A 19,755-nucleotide genomic window follows, 5' to 3' on the forward strand; every position below is an offset into this window, starting at 1 on the left:
TCAAAAGTCAACTTGTACATCCAGTAAGAATTAAATAATGAAAGTGACAGTTTTGAGCAGGAACATTACTTGCATGTTTTAAAAATAACATCCATGTTATGAAAATATCCATATCAATAAACGGATGTTAATTTTAGCTGATTTGGTAATCTTGGTAATTTACACATTCTTTTTAAAAGCCCGCTTAGTATGGAAGGATAGTTGTATTGCAGCTAGAGTTGTTTTGAATTCCACCTCTGATTGAACATTAAGCTGTTTTTAGAGCTAGATGCAATAATCACTGGAATCAGATTAAATCATCAGATCTAGTTAAACATTGCCATTCTTGATAAGTGTTCATTTCCTCCCAACCAATTAAGTATTTTCCCCATTAACATTTTTGCTTTTATTTGTGTTTTGAATTGTCTATAGCTTCCATAGGAGACATGCCTTCAAATATTTGAAGTAGCTTTTGAGCCTTTTATTTCCATTGTGTGTTACTTAAAAGCACAGCAGTCCAAAGTGAAATTGTTGATGGGTTAATTCTTCAGAAACAGGTTTGTAAATGAATGCACAGGTTGGGTAAGATCTTTTACATATTTTCTGCCTTCTAGCTGTGGCAAAAGATTGTAGAAAGATTGACATTTTATTGCTGTTGCTAAGGCATTTGTTCCCAGGTTCAGATTAAACAATACAAAAGAAGCTAAATAAACATGGGCCACACATCATCAAACAGGATCTTTTCCAGATGGCTTGATTAGTTCTTCCAGGAATAACTGCCTGAAATATCCCCTCTCTTTACTCATAGGTACCTGGAAGAACAAAAAGCTGAGAATGGGAAGGACAAAGAGCAGAAATTGACGAATATAGAAAAGGACAAAATGAAAGAGAAAGGAAGCTTTTCTGAGATGGGATTAGCAGATGGTAAAACAAAGTTGGATCCTTATGCCTCTAAAGCAGATGCAGAAAAGATGTATCGTGGGAATCAGTCCCCAAAGCGCTATAAAGTCCGAGATGATTTTGAAAAGAAAATGGCTGAGTTCCACAAGGAGACCCACTACGGCAAAGAGGAGGCAGAGGAGCCAGAAAAGAAAGTCAAGGGCAAAGGACGGAAGGAGTCCAATTTTGATGAGGATGAGGATGAGGAGCCCAAGTTTGTGAAGACGGTGCCTGCGTCCAGCAAAAGCCAGGAAGAAGATCGGGCAGGCAAATGGGAAGGCCTGGTTTATTTACCTGCAGCCAAGGAGAAGACGAGGAAAGCGGAAGAGATGGCGGAGGAGTCCTACACTGACTCCTCCAAGAAAGAGGAGAGGCAAGCGGCCAAAAGAGCAGAAGCCGGGCACCGAGGGTTTGTTCCAGAGAAGAATTTCCGAGTTACCACTTACAAAGCAGGCCAGGAAAAAGTGGCGACTTCTCCCCCGCCCCGAAAGGTCCCAGAGAGCAGAGAGAAGCTGAGCCTGCGGGGGGAGGGCCTGGCTGCAGGCAGATCCTCCTTCTCCATTACTCGTGAAACCCAGGTCAACCTTCGGATGGATTCTTTTGATGAGGATCTTGCTCGGTGAGGCATTCGGCACGTCTGCCTTTGTAGGGAAAGGAAGGAAAAGGGAGGTTGGGGAAGACACGGATGCCTATTCTATTCCCTCTCAATAGAAAGGATAAATCAGGAGCTGTTTAAAAATAAGCCCAAACGTATATGGGTGCCAGTTGCTTCGTAAAGAAAGTAGTATGAACGAAATATAATTTAGGTAACATTTAGTGTTAACTCAAAAAAAATGGGGGCTTTTTTAGCATACACAATCAAAAGTAAAATATAACCCTCAGCCAAGGAAAAGTTGTGCGGCCCGGTTACCCTCCATATAGAATGAAAACTGAAAAAGATCCTCACTGAAGCACCATAAGAGTGGCTATTGTTATCTTATTTATCTGGTTTATGTAGCCATTCATTGACTTACAATAAAATACATAAAATATTTAAAAACCCACATTGGAGCTGGGTTTTTTGCATGCAAACAGTTATCAACCCAGCCAGAATATTGGCTCTGTCAATCAATCGGAATAGAAGTGGCTGTCCAGTCTCTTCTTAAAAGCTTCCCAGGATGGAGCACCCACAACCTCTGGAGGGAAGCCATTCCATTAGTTGGTTGTCCTTAATTCCAGATTGCTACTCTCCTTCCATTTCCTGCCGTTGCTTCTTCTCCTGCCTTTCGGTGCTTTGGAGAATAATTTGACCCCCTCTTCTTTTTGGCAGCCTCTCAAATACTGGAAGACTGCTATCATGTCACCCCTAATCCTTCTTTTCTCTAGACTAGCCAGACCCAAATCCAGCAACCATTCTACATACCGTATTTTTTGGAGTATGAGATGCACCTTTTTCCCTCAAAAAAGAGGCTGAAAATCTGGGTCCGTCTTATACACTGAATCCAGTATTTTTTTGCCTCCCGAAACCCCACCCCCTTCACCAAAATGGCCGTGCAGAGCCTGTAGAAGGCCTTCAGAGAGCTCCTGGGGGCTGGGGGAGGGCAGAAATGAGTGAAAAATGGGTTGTTTTTTGCTCAATTATGCCCTCAAAGCCCCTAGGAGTACTTTATAAGCCTCCTAAACACAATGCATACTATTCATGCCCTTTTGGGGGGGAAAACAGGCGCGTTTTCGCAAAAAAGGGTCGTTTTTGGGAGGTTTACAGAGTGCAAAAACTTTTTTTTTCAGTTTGCCTTTCAAAACCTTGGTACGTCTTATACTCCGAAAAATATGGCATGTTTTTGTCTCCAGGCCTTTAATCATCTTTGTTGCTCTTCTTTGCACTTTTTCCAAAGTATCACCACCTTTTTTGTAATGTGATCAAAACTGGGTGCAGTATTCCAGGTGTGGCCTTACTGAGGCTTTATAAAGCGGTACTAACACCCAGAGTTCCAGATCCATGCACAAAACCACTCTTGGTGTAATTATATGCATGTCTATAAAAAGAACCAATGTTTATTAGGTCTCTCCTGAAATCTGACTCTAATTAATACTGTTTTTAATCCAGGTTAACTCAGATGCAGTTATGCTACTAGTGGTACAGAAGTCTCATTCTTCTCTCGGCCAGTGAAAATGAAGCATGGCCAAAAGCCCTTTATATGCATGTGTTCAGACAATACATAGTGCCCAGCACTTCTGTTTCAAAGCTTGCCAGTCTGAAAAGTGGCATGCACATAGTAGTACCTCTTGTCCCTAAAAGCTGTGAGATGAAAGCCATTCCCGTTCCTCTCTGGGCTACAGTGAGAAAAAAGATATTAGTATGGATCTAGATTTGAAGAAATAATACCAGAAGAATAATCCTCAGAAAATGGGAATTGCCATAATCTCTTGATTTTTAGAGTGCCACATTTCACATCACTATGACTTCCAGTCTGGAAGTGGCCTTCTGTGGCAGCGGTAATCATTCATACATGATCTTTTACGTGTGTCTTTACAGTCCAAGTGGGATTTTGGCACAGGAGCGCAAGTTATGTCGTGATTTGGTGCACAGCAATAAAAAGGAACAGGAGTTCCGTTCCATTTTCCATCACATCCAATCAGCCCAGTCTCAGCGAAGTCCCTCAGAGCTCTTTGCCCAGCATATAGTGACCATTGTCCATCACGTGAAAGGTGAGTTCCCTGGACTTTGTAGGCCATCCTGGCACTGCTGCTTTCTCAGACATTGGTGCACACTTTTCTCTCTTTCTTTTCGGCAGAACAAATGGGGAAATTCTTCCATAGGGAAGATGTAGTGAATTCTGCAACGTGCAGGAGGGTGGATTCATAACTGCCTTGGGCAGCGAGTTGGACTAGAGGACCTCCAAGGTCCCTTCCAGTCCTATGATTCATTCCTATATTATTTTATAGGAAGAATTTTTGAAAGATTCTGGACCAATTTCTTCATTTTGCCTCTTAGCTGATTTTGATTCAGTTCCAGTTGAACTTCTATTTAGTTCTTCTAAGATGAGTCAAACAGAAATAAATTAACCCAAATCATTTTATCTATTTCTGATTGTTGCAAATTATTTATGTATTTGCAGTTTTCATATATATCAGTATTTTAAATAGAAATCACAGCAGTAGTTTAGGGGTGTTATAAACTCTCTGGAGGCTGTTTTGAAGAGAAAGTCCGCAGTCAGGGGTTGCTGGCCCAGCATCATCCCTCCTCCCTCTCAGAGTAGGGAGCTGTACGCATCATGCTGAGATTAGCACCTGGAATGGTACAGTTCTGTTTGAAAGAGATGGGAAATATCTGGAAATGAAGTTATAAAAAGCTTGCAAGTTAAAACTAGTATTTTGAATGGTACCCATAAACCTAGAGGAAGCCAATACAGCATCTGTAAAACCAGAGTTACTCACCTGCCAGCTGTAGGCAACCGCCTTTTGTGCTAATCGAACTTTCCCAAGAGTCTTCCTAGTCAGCCCCATATAAAATTCCTAGTAGCGTTGAGCCAATAGGAAAGCAATTTCAAAGTGGGAACAAGTATTGGGTCTGGACCTAAAGGACCCAGGCAATGGCTGCCTATCAGTAGACAGAGAGAGTGAACATGCCCACCCCAGAACTAAACAGCTTCACTTGAGTTATACTGTGCAGGACCTTTGTGAACAATTGGTCACAACATTGTCACAAGGAGAAGATGTGTAGCCCTAAAATGCACATTGCAGGATTCTGAAGCCTTGCTATTGAGTTGCAGCAACCTTATTAGGAAACACAATAATTCATGGGGGAATGGAATGGAATAGAACTTTATTGTTACTTTAAATGTACAATAATCAGCATACATTAAAATGAAATTTCTTTGCATTCAGCTCTGAAAAGACAACCCCACCCCACACACACATGACCCAGAGAGACAGATTAGGCTGCCTGGAGAAAATAGTTACTGGGCTGTAGCCCCATGGGGTAGCTGGCCTTTTCTGAGCCAAGGGAAAGAAAACGCTTCTCCACATATGGCTTAGCATTATTGTCTGCTTCCTGTTCTTTCCACTTCTTCTTTGTCTGCTTCTACCTAAAAAAAATGGATTAAAGGGTCTGAAATTCAGGTGTCTGGAATGAAAAGCCTAGGAGCAGGATAGTTACGAAAGTGAAGAGTGGCATGGAACCCTTCTTATTTCTCAGGAGGCTCCTGCACCACATCACGCTTAGTAGCATCAGGTGGCTTTAGTGCCAGGAGGAGCTTCCAGTTAAAAGACTTTTATACGTCTAAGCAGTGAGGTGCATCCTGTCCTCTTTCTCTCTTCACTTCTCTACTGTTTGCTTCTTGAATCTGTTGCAGAGCCCACTTTTATCTTGTCCTAAAGTCTATATACAATATTAACAATATGGTGTTTCCTCATCGCAAACCAACAGAGCATCACTTTGGGTCTTCAGGAATGACGTTGAATGAACGCTTTACAAAATACCTCAAGCGGGCAGAGCAGGAGTCGGCTAAGAGCAAAAGCCCTGAAATCCACAGGTGAGTGGAACTTGGCATGAAAGCAGAGTAGGCTCAACTAAGGGAACCGAGGGAGCCTTAGCAAGGGACATACACAGGAGGAGAGATTTCAGGGTTTTTCAATGGTCTTTTAAAAGGTGCAGAACTGGGTGTACGATTTCCCTGGATTTTTACAGAGAAAGGAAAAGGATCGGGAAACGGGGGAATCTGCTGGCTGCTGGAGAGGGGAACATTTCTAGAGTACTCCACATTCATATATAACTTTCAGCAACCTCATAACCAAAGGAAGCCCAAATGCACCCTATGAAAAATAATCTGAAATTCTCTTCTCTTTTGAAATAATTTCTAAAACAAAATTTAATTCATCAAAAATACTAAGAAGTGGTAGAAAAATGCAGGAGAAGTTCTCTGCCTAGTATTTGATTTTACTTTACAGGCGAAAATCACGAAGGCTTTGAAAGCCTTTTGTGGTCCTTGCACAGCAAAATCAGCCTGTCAATTGACTGCTTGGTGTTAGGCAGCTGATCAGGAGCAAGCACTGCTTCATTGAAGGAGCCTGTGGGGGGAGAGATTACGTGTGTATGGGCAGATACACTTCCCCCAGCCCCAATATCACACAGGTGAAAACTAGTATTGCTGTGGCCACAGATTCTGTGCAAAAATGTCAATACTTAGCCAAAAAAAAGTATGAGTGCTGAAACTGTATTGAATTTCCTGAACATTTAGCAGGATCCCATAAATTGAGACTTATTTCCCCAATGCTAAGGACCAAAAGCAAACAGCAACTTCTGGGACGTTAGATCGTTCCACCTGATCTAATGTTTATAAGCTTTGCAGTGTTGCAAGAAAAAGCACATTTATCTCTCAGCATATTATTGCCTTACCCCAGGATTAGCAATGGCAGCTTCTCCAAGGCCATGGTGTGTGTGTGTGTGTGTGTGTGTGTGTCTCACAATCAGGGTCCCAAAAGGTGGCATAACATTCAGGGTTAGGTAGCGTTATACGAGCTTATTTATTTATTACAATCATTAGTATCCACCTGTTACAAGATGCCAAGCGGTTCAGTCAGTCAAACATCATAAGATGTTATAAGGATGAAGCTCATTGCAGCAGGACTCAATGGCTATAGACCATCCACTTCCAGGGATTGAGCAGCTCTAGATGTTGGTCTATTGCAGAGTTCTGGGGAAGGAGGCAAAGGGGAATGGACTCTGCTCTTGCTCAAGGAGTGGTAGAAGATGTGACCAAGAAAGCTTTTGCCCAGATTCATCCCTTTCTTGGGTTATGTGGCTCTGTTTATAGTCACTTATAGGATATATTGTGTGTGGATTTGATTTAAATTCAGACACTTGAAAATTGACTCATGATGGTTGCAATACCCTGGTGTGATGTGATCACCTTTTGCAACTTTCTAGCAAGCAAAGTCCATGGGAAAGCCAGATTCACTCAACAAACGTGTCACTAACTGCAGCGATTCACTTAAATGCCTCACTTAGCAATGGAAGTGTTTGGCTTAGTTGTGGTCGTAAGTCAAGGACTACTCTAGTGCCCTTTATAGAGAGCTGCCCTTGAAGACTACTTGGAGGCCACAATTGGTCCCAAAATGTCATGGCAAAAGCAGTTAATGGTCCTACTTGCTCTGTCCCTGTGGTGCCGCTCCTTCTCAAGGGGCCTTGGTGGGCTTCCGGGTGCAGTTGATGGTGCTAGTTGTCATCTGTAAGCCTACGCGGTGTAGCACCACCTGCAGCCCCCCCCCCCCCCCGCCTCTGCAGTTGTGCCTGCCTGTCCAATCGGTCTGGCCTGCATTGCTTCCCATCCGTCCAACGATGGTGTCTGCTGGGGTGCAGAGCCTCCTGTGTGGTTTTGCCTGCCTTTTGGAGCAGCCCATCCCTGGCATCTGTCTGGCCCTGACCCTGCCTGCCTTTAAAAGACCTGGCTCATTCCACGGGCATTGGGCAGAGGGTTTTTTCCCTTTTCTAAACTATAAAGCTACCAGTAAAGGAGAATCTTTGTGGCTCAGGGTTGAACCCTTCACTCATAAAACTGTCAACGGTGATTGGATGATAAGCACAAGGATACAATACTATTTTAAAAATCCATATGTTGTTGAAACAAAAACCGGCCTTAAAAGACAAACCTGCATGATCCCAAGGCTGAAGGAAGAGCCAACTTCTTCTCAGGGCTGTTTTGAGCACAGCCGGGGCTATGGCACTTTGGAGGGCTGCTGTTCCAGAACGCAGGTGGCGACAGAATTTCGCTGCTTGTGGTGGTTTCTTCCTTTGATGAAGAAGTCATTTTTATTCTCTTTGTTGTAGTTTTTTTAACCATCGTAAGCCATTTGGAGATACGCATCAGTGGAAAAAGAAATAAGGACTCCCTCCCACCAAAGACCCAACTAGCGATCTTAATGAAAATGCAGTTAAAATCAAAGGAATGCACACTGAAAATCAAGTAATTAAAACTAAACAGCCTCCCAACTTCCTGTAGAGCTATAGCAGATAAGAGAGAGACAGGCAATTTCCTTTTTACAACTGCTGAAAAATAGTCTGAAGAAAGCAATCTCCGTCTTTTAAGAGTGGGATGAGAGTTGTTCAACTCTGAGATGACTTTACTCCCAATCTTAAAATCTCAGGGTGAAACTGACCAGGTTTGTACATAATCTGAACACCAAAAAAAGACCACAAAAATTTCTGTCTCTTAATCGTGACTTGCCTTTCTGTGTTTAGGAGGATAGACATTTCTCCAAGTTCTTTTAGAAAACATGGATTCTCACAAGAGGAGATCAAAAGTTCCAAAGAAGCAAGCTACAAGGTGAATGGATGCTTTTGATTTGGGTTCATCTGTGTGCTTTGGGCATGAACTTTGGGTTTTTTTTAAAAAAAAAGTGATTTTTTTTTTAATTTAACTTGCTCTCTACTTAAGTTTGTGTTTTTCTTTCAAGGATGGGCATAATTCTAAAAATGAACTACAAAGGGTTAATTTTTATTAAAAAATGTATCAACAACCTTTGTGAAGTGGTTAGAAATATGGTAAATGACCACAAAATCAATTGAGGTTGAGCTTGAGACAAAAAGTGGATTTTTGGAAACAAAAGTGGCCTTGATGATGGAAGAGACTTTTTGTGATATTTTGATGCTTGTAAGTATAACTAAATCACTTGTCTTACCCGTGATATTTTCCAACCATGTTTTCAAAAAGCCATGCATGTCAGAAAGAGGAAATTAAATCAAACTGTAAATAAGCCGAATCAAAGAACATTTTTGCTAATGTGTCATTTCCTGTTGAATTCTATTCGTTTATTTTAAAATGCTGTTGAAAATGGAAGCCTTTTTAGATATGCACAGTGAAATTTCAGTAGGCCCTTTATTTTAATATTATTTATAGTTTTTAAACAAAAGTATTTCATCTTTAAGCATTGTCTCTTCACCTTCATGCAAGTTTGTTTTAAAATATTTTAACATTGCTATGAAACTGTTTACTTTCCTATCATGCCTGTGTTCTCTGTTTATCAACACCCCTGTTGCTTCTGAAAGACAATAGATGATCCCCGATGGTGAACCCAAAGTTATGTTATGTGCATGTGGACACATGAATAGGGACATTCTTCTGATTGGCAAGCAAGAGCTGCTTAGCTCTGTGAGGAATGGAGTGGATTGAATAATGGCTACATCTCCGGGTTTGGATGGTGATTCTTGGTGACAAACCAGTTTCGTCTTTGTCTTCTGAACTGCAAAGGGTTGTTCTTCACCTGTGGAATGCACAAGCGCAAAAAATAAAATCTCCCAAGAACAAGTGCCAGTTTCTGCTCTAATGGGGGCTATCCTATATTTTTACCGGGAAGGGTACTATATAGACTTGTGTAAGTACTGCTTCAACAGAGAGCTGCTAATGCTTCTCGTTGGGGTGAAGGGAACCCTTCTTTGGCCTCTTATTGTGCGGTCTTGCTTTGGGCCAGACTGGAAGCTGCTGAATTGGTTCAAGGCCCTGCGTGGATCAACTGTTTCATTATAACCCAGCAAGACTTGTACACATCTAAAATGATTTTTTGGATGGATAATTGCAGTGCTTCCTATGAAGGTCTGGCTTTGCCATAAAATTTACTTTTCTGACTACAGAATTTTCTCTGGTTCCTGCTTATTCCTTTCTCCTTTTCTGCTCTGCAGAAAATCTCTCGATCTCCAAGGATATCTGACGGTTATCTGCAGTTCCATTTATTATGCAGGTGCTAAATAAACATGTCAATAATTCAGAAGCAGCTATTAGTTGCAGTTAGTTGCATATTTATTATGCTTTCAAAGTTCAGTGATTCAAAGGAGTCATATTTCCAATAGCAAAGAGTAGGTTTGGCAAGGAGCAAGACGGAAGTGAGGAAAAGAGGAGACGCATAGTCCATTGCTGAGCCGTTGAAGGGTTCCTTTGGGCAGATGAAGCTATGCAAGAGGCCCAGGCACCAAACTTTGTCTCCTGGGCCCAAACTGCTTTCTCCTTCATTTGGTCTCCATCAACAGAAGTCTTTTCAGGCCTGTCTTTGTGTATGTGTGCTTGATGTGAGTCTTAACAAATCTAAGCTTAAGTGGTGATTCTTAGCAAGAGTCTTCAAAATGCATAGGTGTTGGAGGGAGAGTGGACAAAAATATGGACTTATTGGGTTGCTCCTACATATAAATCAACGGCTTCCCATTCTTGGGGAAGAGATCCTTTTTTTTAGGAAGAGGGGGATTCTATGGTTTTTAAGTCAATTTCCTGCAGCATATGACAAGTATTTTTCCCTGCCCCAAATGGAAGTGACAGCTTTTGGTTTCATTTAGTGGTAGCAGCCCTTGAGGTTGCCCAGAAGGGTCTTGGCTTTGGCTGAGTTTCTCTTTCACTTTACCTGGTTGAATTCCTTGGCCAAGACCCTTCTGTCCTCTGGCTGGGAGAGAAATGTGTGCAGAAAGACTGGGAGAGTTTCCCTCTTTTCAGACAATTTGGGAGCAGCAACATAAGGTGTGTGATGTCCTTGGTGGCTCCTGTCCTAAATAAGATCAATGCTGCATCTGTGAAGAAGCTGCTAATGGCTCAGTTTAAAATCCTTTTCCTGCTGTTTTTCTTCTTCCAGGCTGAGAGCAAATACAAAGATGATCCAGTTGACCTGCGCCTTGACATTGAAAGACGTAAAAAACATAAGGAGAAAGATAAGCGAGGAAAGTCGAGAGAATCTGTGGAGTCCAGGCCTTCCAGTCATTCAAGAGAACGGTCAGCAGAGAAAACGGAGAGGCCTCACAAAGGCTCCAAAAAGAAGTACGTCAGAGGGGAGCCCCTCTCTCCCTCTTGTTCTTTCCTTTTTATTGAAATGGTTCCATGACCTGCAGAACACCCCCCCCCGCTCCCCCAGGGTTAGTAATGAGGAGAGTCTTTCCCAACCTGCCTGTCCTCAAGATGTGTGGAGCAAGAGGAACATTGAACAACCGGATGCCCCTTCACTGCAGATTCATCAGATCCAGCTGCCACCTCATCCAAGCAGGGAGGGGCACACTTTGTTCTCTGGGAAGGATGTTTTTTAGTTTCAAGATGGCAGGATGACAACATTTATGATTTGGTTCTATTCCCCATTAAGTGAGGAGGATGAGGTTCTGTCAAGTTGCCAGGATTCATGAGATCTAACTCTGCACCGTCTCCCTGCTCCAACTTGCCCAGAGGCTGGAGCAATTCACATGCTGTTCCAGGGCCAGGGGAGATCGGTCAAATTTGGCCTCGTGCAGAGTTTTTGCCTACTCAGACCCCCTTTAGCATGAAGGTATATTGAGAATGTTCTCACTTTCCCTTGTCCCTGTTAAAAATGAATCACTCCTTTTTTAAAAAAGAACTTGGATATTGAAGGATATATAAGAAGACAAAGTAACAGGTTACCTTGCACAATATGTATGCCTTTTTTTACTTTAGCAGCTGCTTCACTAAAGTCAACTTTGCAGTCCTGCAGAAATTGAATGAGCGTTTGAAGAGCTGCTTTCAAGAGGAACTAGGCCTGTGGGACTCTCTGGTGACACCTGGACTGGGCTAAAGCAGCCGTATCCTGGTTTCCATTGATGGTTCACCAGGAGTCTAATGACATACAGTTTAATTAATTAGCAGTAGAGACAACAGTCAATTCCTTCTATTTCATAGCTATAAAAATAAAATGTTGATGAGGAAGAAGAGAGAGAGCCAGTGTTTTTGCAAGATTCCCCAAGATTGGGATTAAACAACTGTCATTCTTGCTCTTAAAACAGGGAAAATCTGAGACCTAATTATTGGCCCATTTGTTTATGGAGTGCAGTCAGTGAAGGCATTTGCACCTGTAAATTTATTTTGGCTGCTATAGAAGGAAAAGAATTGACTGAGTGGTAATTTTGTTTTCAGGAATTAGATCTTTTCCTTGGGGAGAGAGTGGGACCGAGGCAGCTACTTACCTTTGTATCATTTGTTGGCTGTGGCTGCCCGGCTATGCCCTCTCGACTCTGAACCAGGCTGCACAAGTGGCGGGCAAGTGTGCATGCACATGCAAAGCTCCCTTTGTGCAAGTGGTGGGTGCGTGTGCGAAACCATCCTCTCCCCCCCCCCCCCTTGCTGGTCCGCAGAGTTGGAAAGGCTGGGGGTGGCTCCTCTGGGCTTCAGTTTTGCAGAGGGCAGTGTGGGCCCTGACCCATTTTCAAGATAGTCTCTCTCCCCCTAACAAGTAAAGGGATTACTGAGTCTCGGTGATTCTGCTTCGAGCCAGCTCTTCTGTGTCTTTGCTGTCCCAGGAAGCACCGACGTGTCCGGGAGAGATCGAGGTCAAGCTCTTCGTCCTCACAGTCTTCACGCTCCTATAAAGCAGATGACTATCCTGAGGAAACTGAGGAACGGGAGGAGGCCCCCGCCCCCGGCTTTGACAAATCCCGCCTTGGCACCAAGGAGTTTGCCGGCCCAAGCGACCGAGGCAGGGCCCGAGGAACGTTTGTGAGTACACCTCTCCTGTGTCCTGCGAAGCCCCTCCAGAGGTTATCACCACTGGACTGCTTAGTTGGATTACATTCTGAGAATTATCATATTAGCTGCCACTAATGAATTTTAATTAAATTAATCTAGATTTTATCCTGGCCCAGCCTGCTTTCTAGTGCTCATGGCCAAATGTGATCCTTGGCCCTAAAGGTGCCTCATTCTGTGACTTAAGATCATCTTCTGCTTTGAGCTCTTTAGGCCCTGTTTGAAAATAGTATGTCTCAATATTTCCAAACTCTGGTGGAGCATAAATACGGACAGATCTCTCCAGAGGGATTTTTTAAAATGTTGAACCTAATCAAAGCAGCCTGTGACTTCCACTTGTCTTCAAGCCCTTTCCTGAGGCAAAGAAAACCCCTCCATTTAGGTTTCCCTTTTACTTGCCCATTTGAGTAATTGCCCCCCACCCCCACCCCCATCCCAGAGCAAATTGACAGAGAAGGGGCTTCAGACTCAGCCCTGCTCTGCCTCCTCCTCTTTAGCAGCAGTTCCGGGCCAGAGGCCGTGGCTGGGGAAGGGGTACCTTTTCCGGCAACACCAACAACAGCGGCACCAGCGCTGACTTCCAGAAGCGAAACCGGGAGGAGGACTGGGACCCCGAATACACACCCAAGAGCAAGAAGTACTACTTGGTGCGTGAGCTCCTCCTCCCGTTGGGTGGGGCTGGGCAACCCTGACCCTTTGGGCAGAGCTTGCCTGCTTGTGATTGAGGCCCTCCCCCGCTCCCCGCCAGAGCCAGCCTCCCATTTGCGTCAGGGGCAGAGGAAGAGGGGGGAGCGGGGGTCTCAGTGGCCAGATCTTACCAGCTGACTCCCTTTTCTCCCTCAGCACGATGACCGGGAGGGCGAAGGTGGCGAGAAGTGGGCGAACCGGGGCCGTGGTCGTGGCCTCTTCCCCCGAGGCAGGGGCCGGTTCCTGTATCGCAAGTCAAGCACCAGCCCCAAGTGGGCTCACGACAAGTTCAGTGGCGAAGAGGGCGAGATAGAGGACGACGAGAGCGGGCCGGAGAACAGGGAAGACAAGGATGTCCTCCAACCTGTGGCAGAGTAGGAACCTCTGGTGACGCGAGGATGGGGGCGGGGGGTGCGTCTTCGATCCTGATTGGCTAGTTGAATGTTTTCATGCTCTTTGATTTCTCAGTGACCCTGGAGGACGGTAGAGTTGTGCCCGCTATTTTGGCAATCATTTCTGTCTTTTTTAAATGTGGTGATAGAGATGAGTAATGTCTTGCTCTTTCATTTTCCTTTTTCCTGTTTGTGGATTTTTTTAAAAAAATCCTTTATTTTAAGCATTTACATATATATTGACAATATGCCTTTAAATGGTTAATTTTAGAAAGGTCTTCATGAATATATACATATAATGAATAGAGGGGGGAAAGAATAAACATCTGATTAGAAACTATTGGGACCAAACTCTGTAGCGTTTTTAATTTACAGGAATTTTTCCCCAACTGAATTTAGAACTATATCTTTTAAAGGTTGTTTTCCCCCTTTTCTGCTGAAATTTTAAAGATAGCATGGCACAGTGGGGACCTTCCTTTTCCTCCTTTCAACCAATTACAGATCTCTTCTTGAATGATGTTAGCAACTTCATTTGTTCATCCAGACTCCTTTCATACTTCTTTTCCTTCCCAATGTCAAATTGAACACATTTTCAGGATCACAGTTTTGTAAGAAACTTCTGAATATAGTAGATTAAAAAAAGCCTATAGCATGAATAAAAACGAGAATTCTTATTATATTAATCTTTTTTATAAAGCAGTTTTCATTTACTTGTGTGGTGGCCACGGTCACTTGCTGACAGTTGGCTTTCCATTCTTTTCAGCTTTAAATCTGCAGTGCTTAAAAGATGCTTGCTAGATATAGCATTCTTACTCCCAGGCACACAAGAGAGATTCTGATTGCTGTGTGGCTTTGCCAGGCTTCCTTTGGCTCCCCTACTTTTCCCTCTGTGAGTTCATTTTGTGGGACAGGTGCAGTTCCTGCTTAGCAGAGCAAATTCTTAGCAAATTCTTGTTTTGCCTCCTTGTTAAAATAAAACTATGTTGAATTGAACTTTGTGCATGCCATTTCATACTGCTTTTGTACTAATCCTTTTGTTTCATGGCTGCGAACAGTCGTGCACATTACGGTTGTCAGCAAAAAGAAAGAGAGAGCAAAAACAAGTCCTCAGAAGTCGTGAGAAAATGCTCATTGTGGATCACATCTTTTGTTCCAGCTGGAAAGGGGGGGCGTGTTCCGCACGGATGAAGGTGGATGTGAGGCTCTGTGCTTCACTCTGTACCTTTCATAACTGGCATCCCCCACTCTTGTTGCAGCACCTCTGTCTCACCAGCCTTTGAATGCTTGGTGTAGCCTTTATTTCAATACTCGGTTACAAAGAGCAGCAAAAGCTGGATCCGGACCATCCAATTGCTTCCAGTAAAAAAGGTTGGAAACAGCCTGTGAGAGTGTTCAGAATTCCTCAGGTTGGGCCGGAGGAAAACAAAGCAACTTTCTGTAGGAAGAAGAAAAATGCAGAAAATTTGCTTTGCTTTACTTGTTCTGTGAGGTGTTCAGATTCCACTCCTAATCCATTTAGCTGTTACTGTCCATGCGTATAGTTTTCTACATCTACAGAATTTTGTAAATTTACCAGAAATTACCCTTATCATAAAGAATAGCTTGGAATGACATCAAAGGGTGCAAGCTTTAAACCTTTAGGTTCTTAGGGGGCAGTGGCTGACCCAACTGCGCTGTGTTCCAGTTTTCTTTTCCTAATCAAAGCAAATATTGATTTACATGATCCAGTATTAGTCACATGCACCTCAATTTACTTTGCCCATTTTCACGGCTTCAGCTTTGCAGGGAGGAGCAGGCCCTTTCAGTCAGTTTTATTCTTAAAGTGTATTTGCTTTCTGTCTCAAGAAGTCGGTGTCTTCTGAGAGATCTCCCTTCATTTTATCCTACCTCCACTCGGATGTGGGCTGGCCTGAGAGAGGCACCCAGGGAGCGGGGTAGGGGAAAACCAGGGTGCAGACAATACAGAAGGGAGCCATGGCAGACTTCTGAAAAATGTCCATTAATGCTGAGAAAAAAGACCTGACCTGCAACACGAGGGGGTTTGGGTTTCTTGCCTGAATATTGGCCTAGGCCAGTGTTTCTCAACCGTGGCAACTTGAAGGGGCATGGAGTTTAATTCCCAGAATTAGAAATTGGCTGGGGATCCTGGATGTTTGGGTCCATACCTCTTTGCCATGGTTGACAAGCACCGGCTTAGGGAACGTACGATAACTACATTTCTTTAGGAGAAGGGAGTTGGATGTGTTCGAAAGCTTCTTGCGGCAGCAAAGTATGTCCATTTCCATTGGAACTTGGAGCCACATATTTGGGGTTTTGTTTCCAGGCAGAGAGGGTGACCATGATTAAGAATGAAGAGTGGGGAAGTGGATCTGGTTAAAGTCACTGAAGCTCTTGGGGGAGGGGGGTGGTGAATGGGGAAGGTTCTGGGGAAGTATTTTTCATTTGGAAAAAAAATCAGAAAGGGCCTGTTAGGCACTAACCAACTAACCAGGGTGGTGGCCAGCGTCTCTCCTAGAGGCTGGGATTCTGCCCCGAGTGGAGTTAAAAGCTTCCTTTTATCAAAGTGAAGCAGCTCCCGGTGACTACATAAAGGTCCTTATCTTGGAGGTGGGACAATTGGAAAGGATTTGTCATTCCTTCCTTCTAGGCTTTTTTAGTATTTCTAGAACCCTGGCAGTTTGTGCTGCTCTCCCATCCAAGTATTAATTAGATCCAACTCTGCACAAGTGTTTAGTCTGTGTTCACACAATACACCTTACTTTGCTTATTTGTGGCTCGTTGAATGTATTGGCATGCCAACATCAAGCAAATCCCAGTTCAGCTTAGAAGGTGTCATGTGTGGCTTATGCCAGGCTTAGAGGTAAAATCCTGAAAGCCTCCGATTTAGAATGGACAGGGAGAAATTGTGCGGTTAAGTGTGTTGGATTGCAGGGTCTCCCTTTGCTCCTTGGGCTTAACTTGCATTTAATGGACTTAACATGACCCCCATCTGGAATCTTGGACACTAATCAAGGAGAGAACCAACCCAGAACCCAGAAGGAGAAATTCCCTGACAGAACAATTAACCAACGGAACAGCTTCCCTCATGAAGTTCTGGGTGCTGCTCCATGACTCTGGAGGCTTTTAAGAAGAGACTGTCAGCCATTGATCCAACATGGCAGTGATGGCTAACTCTTTCCGGACAGAGTGCCCAGAGCGTGCATGCACACGCAAATGCGCTCAGCCAAAGCCCCAAAGTGCAATGCGCATGCGGCCCTGCCCCCCTGCACGTGCCCCCCCTCCCTCCCCGGCGTATGTGCGACAGAGACCCGAAGACCAGCTGGCTGGTGGGAGGCGGAGCTGAACTGGGGCAACGACTGCTCTCATGCCCACACAGAGGGCGCTGTGTACCACCTCCGGCACAGGTGCCATAGGTTCGCCATCACAGGTATAGGGTCTCCTGCTTGGCCAGGGGTTTGGATTAGGCCTCCAAGGTCCCTTGCAACTCCCGCTATTTTATGTTCTGAGCAAATAAAGGCTGCGTGCCTCTCGCCCGCACTATCTGGGCAGAGCCAGGAACTCTGACCTCCTTTTTGGGTGCCTTTGTTTCCAAAGGAAGCAACTGCCCACTAGTGTAGTGCAGCAACAGCTGCACTTAAGGTGTAGATAAAGCCCAATCCAGGTGTGCACAGATGTGGACTGCAGTGGGGAGTGGTTCCTATATGGCAGCCATGGCGAACCTTTTTTGGCTCGCGTGCCACAAGTGGGGGGAGCGCGGGGGGGTCGTGTGCGGGCGTGCCGCACCCATAATGCAACGCGCCCCCAGTGCGCATGCGCGCACAACGCGCCCATTTTTGCATGATTTTTTCGCCTTCCCCAGGCTCCAGAGGCTTTATAGGAGCCTGGGGAGGGCGAAAAGAGCCCCCCCCGCCCCCTCCGGAGGCTTCAGGGAACGTCCGGAGGCTTCCCTGAAGCCTTCGGAACACTTAAAACCTCCCCGCCACCCCCGGAGGCTTCAGGGACCGTCCCGAGGCTTCCCTGAAGCCTTCGGAACACTTAAAACCAACCTCCGAGCAACCCGGACTTCCGGGTTGCTCGGATGGTCGTTTTAAGCGCTCTGAAGGCTTCAGGGAAGCCTCGGGACGGTCCCTGAACAGGCACAAGACGTGCGTTTCCATCGCCCGGGCCCGGATCGCCTCCACCGCGAGGAGGAGGAGGCGAGGGCGGCGCGGCTGAAGCCTGACAGACTTCCCTTCGGCCGAGCCCGTCCTAGCAGCGGCGGCGGCAGCGATGTGAAGGCTGGGCGCAAGGACGCCGAGCCTGAGGCGCCGCGCAGTGGAGGCGATCCGGGCCCGGGCGATGGAAACGCACGTCTTGTGCCTGTTCAGGGACCGTCCCGAGGCTTCCCTGAAGCCTTCAGAGCGCTTAAAACGACCATCCGAGCAACCCGGAAGTCACTTCCGGGTTGCTCGGAGGTTGGTTTTAAGTGTTCCGAAGTCTTCAGGGAAGCCTCGGGACGGTCCCTGAAGCCTCCCGGGGGGGCGGGGAGCCTCTTTTCGCCCTCCCCAGGCTCCTATAAAGCCTCTGGAGCCTGGGGAAGGCGAAAAATAGCTTTTAAAAAGGTGAACTCAGCTGGCCAGCTGACAGGGCAGCGCCTCGCGTGCCCTGACAAATGGCTCCGCGTGCCACTTGTGGCACGCGTGCCATAGGTTCGCCATCACGGCTATATGGCCTGTGCTTCTGGCTTCCAGCAGCAGGGGGCGCCCATGCAGTTCTTTTTGTCCGGTCTCCCAATCTGCTACCCGGGACTGCAGGCAAGGCTGGGCCTCCGTGGCTGCTCCCAAGGGCCGGCCCTGTGGATAGCGAAGCAGCCCAACGTGCCTGCCTCTCCAGCTGGGGTTTGCCCTGCTTGGACGAAGGGTGACGTCCTTCCCGACTTCTCTTTTTTTGTTCCATGCCTGAGTCCCACGTTAATCTGGCTTTTCTCACTGGGAGGCGCCTTCCCTTTGGTAGCTTTCTGTGCATGGGCAGAGGCTGAGCAGCAGGTGAATCCAGTCCCATGGTCATGATGCTGCTCCTGGGTATGTATGGGTCTTGAGTGACAGCCAAGAAATCAGTTAAACACCACCCTACATTTGTTAGGTTTCTAGCCATTCAGCCTCTTGAGACTCCTGGTTTCTCAGCTCCCGTTTGTCAATAAAACAGTGCCCTTCTGTCATAAACCATCATGGCTTGTTAAAATACTGGGCCACCTGTCCTCCATGCAACATGCAGATTGACACGCCATGCCCCGTACCAGAGATGCTTCTTTCTGTTCTGCTCATGGGCTGCAACAGCCTGGCTGCCCGCATCTCTCTCCCTTGGGGTTCCAAACAATGGAGGGTGGGGGACGACAAGTGGGTAGCCTTGGTTGAAATTGGGGAGGGGTACGCGAAGATTCCCTTGGGCAAAATATGTTCCCTTTGAGTCCTCTACCTCTGAAATGAGACACCAAGATTTCGGATGGTGCCAGTAGGTGGGGAACCCTGTTAAGATGTCACTTGCTTTGGGCTCAGCATTGGGCACAGCCTCATGGGTTCTTTGCAATCCACAGTTCATGGTTCAGAAGGACTAGTTGCATGAATTAGGCTACTAATTAAACTAAGCACTCATAGTCCTCTGGCTCCTGTGTGAAGGAACAACATTAAAGGATGAACAAAGATTTTTGTTGGGGAGGGGGAATTAACGGCTTGGAATTGGACTGCAGGAATTGAATACCAGCAGTGGGAAAAGTGACCGTTTATCACACGGCCATTGCAGTATCTCCATGGTCTCATGATTTACATTCAGGTGCTTGGCAAGTGGTTCATATTTATGACGGTTGCATATCCCGGGGTCATGTGATGATCCCCTTTTGCAACCTCCTGACAAGCAAAATCAATGGGAAAGCCAGATTCACTTAACAACCAGGTTACTAACTTAACAACTGCAGTGAGTCACTTAACAAATGTGGCAAGAAAAGTTGTAAAATGGGCCAAAATTCACTTAACAAGTTTCTCACTTAGCAACATAAAATTTGGGCTCGATTGTGGTCGTAAGTTGAGGACTACCTGTATAAGAAATGATGTCAACGTTTTGCTGTGCTAGACGTTCACCTCCAACTTAGGTGCAACAGGAGCGTTTTGATGAGCCTACAGAGGAGCCAGGATGTCTTCCGTGGAGAAGGCATCCTCCCTCCAGAGGAAGGGAAGAGGACCTGGCTGGGGGCTTAAAGACAATCCAGTAATCAAATCTTCAGATGAGCAGAGGGATAGCAAAGACCG

General features: G+C 45.5%; 1 protein-coding gene across 4 annotated transcripts in view; it reads left to right on the forward strand.

Annotated features, from left to right (window-relative positions):
* The window catches only part of THRAP3 (thyroid hormone receptor associated protein 3), a 33,479-nt gene extending 19,012 nt beyond the window's left edge, over nt 1-14,467 (forward strand). For 2 of the 4 annotated variants that reach the window (XM_081961845.1, XM_081961846.1), the window contains exons 5-12: nt 788-1,537; nt 3,434-3,606; nt 5,327-5,432; nt 8,138-8,222; nt 10,510-10,691; nt 12,173-12,368; nt 12,893-13,042; nt 13,239-14,467. In XM_081961845.1, the coding sequence (XP_081817971.1) occupies nt 788-1,537; nt 3,434-3,606; nt 5,327-5,432; nt 8,138-8,222; nt 10,510-10,691; nt 12,173-12,368; nt 12,893-13,042; nt 13,239-13,460 (1,864 nt within the window). In that variant the 3' untranslated portion in view covers nt 13,461-14,467. The remainder of the gene's footprint in view (nt 1-787; nt 1,538-3,433; nt 3,607-5,326; nt 5,433-8,137; nt 8,223-10,509; nt 10,692-12,172; nt 12,369-12,892; nt 13,043-13,238) is intronic. The other 2 variants (XM_081961847.1, XM_081961848.1) reach the window with 2 other exon arrangements.
* The last annotated feature ends 5,288 nt before the right edge of the window (nt 14,468-19,755 follow it).

Source organism: Natrix helvetica, assembly GCF_964273705.1.
Source record: "Natrix helvetica genome assembly, chromosome: 9".
Lineage (NCBI taxonomy): Eukaryota > Metazoa > Chordata > Lepidosauria > Squamata > Natricidae > Natrix > Natrix helvetica.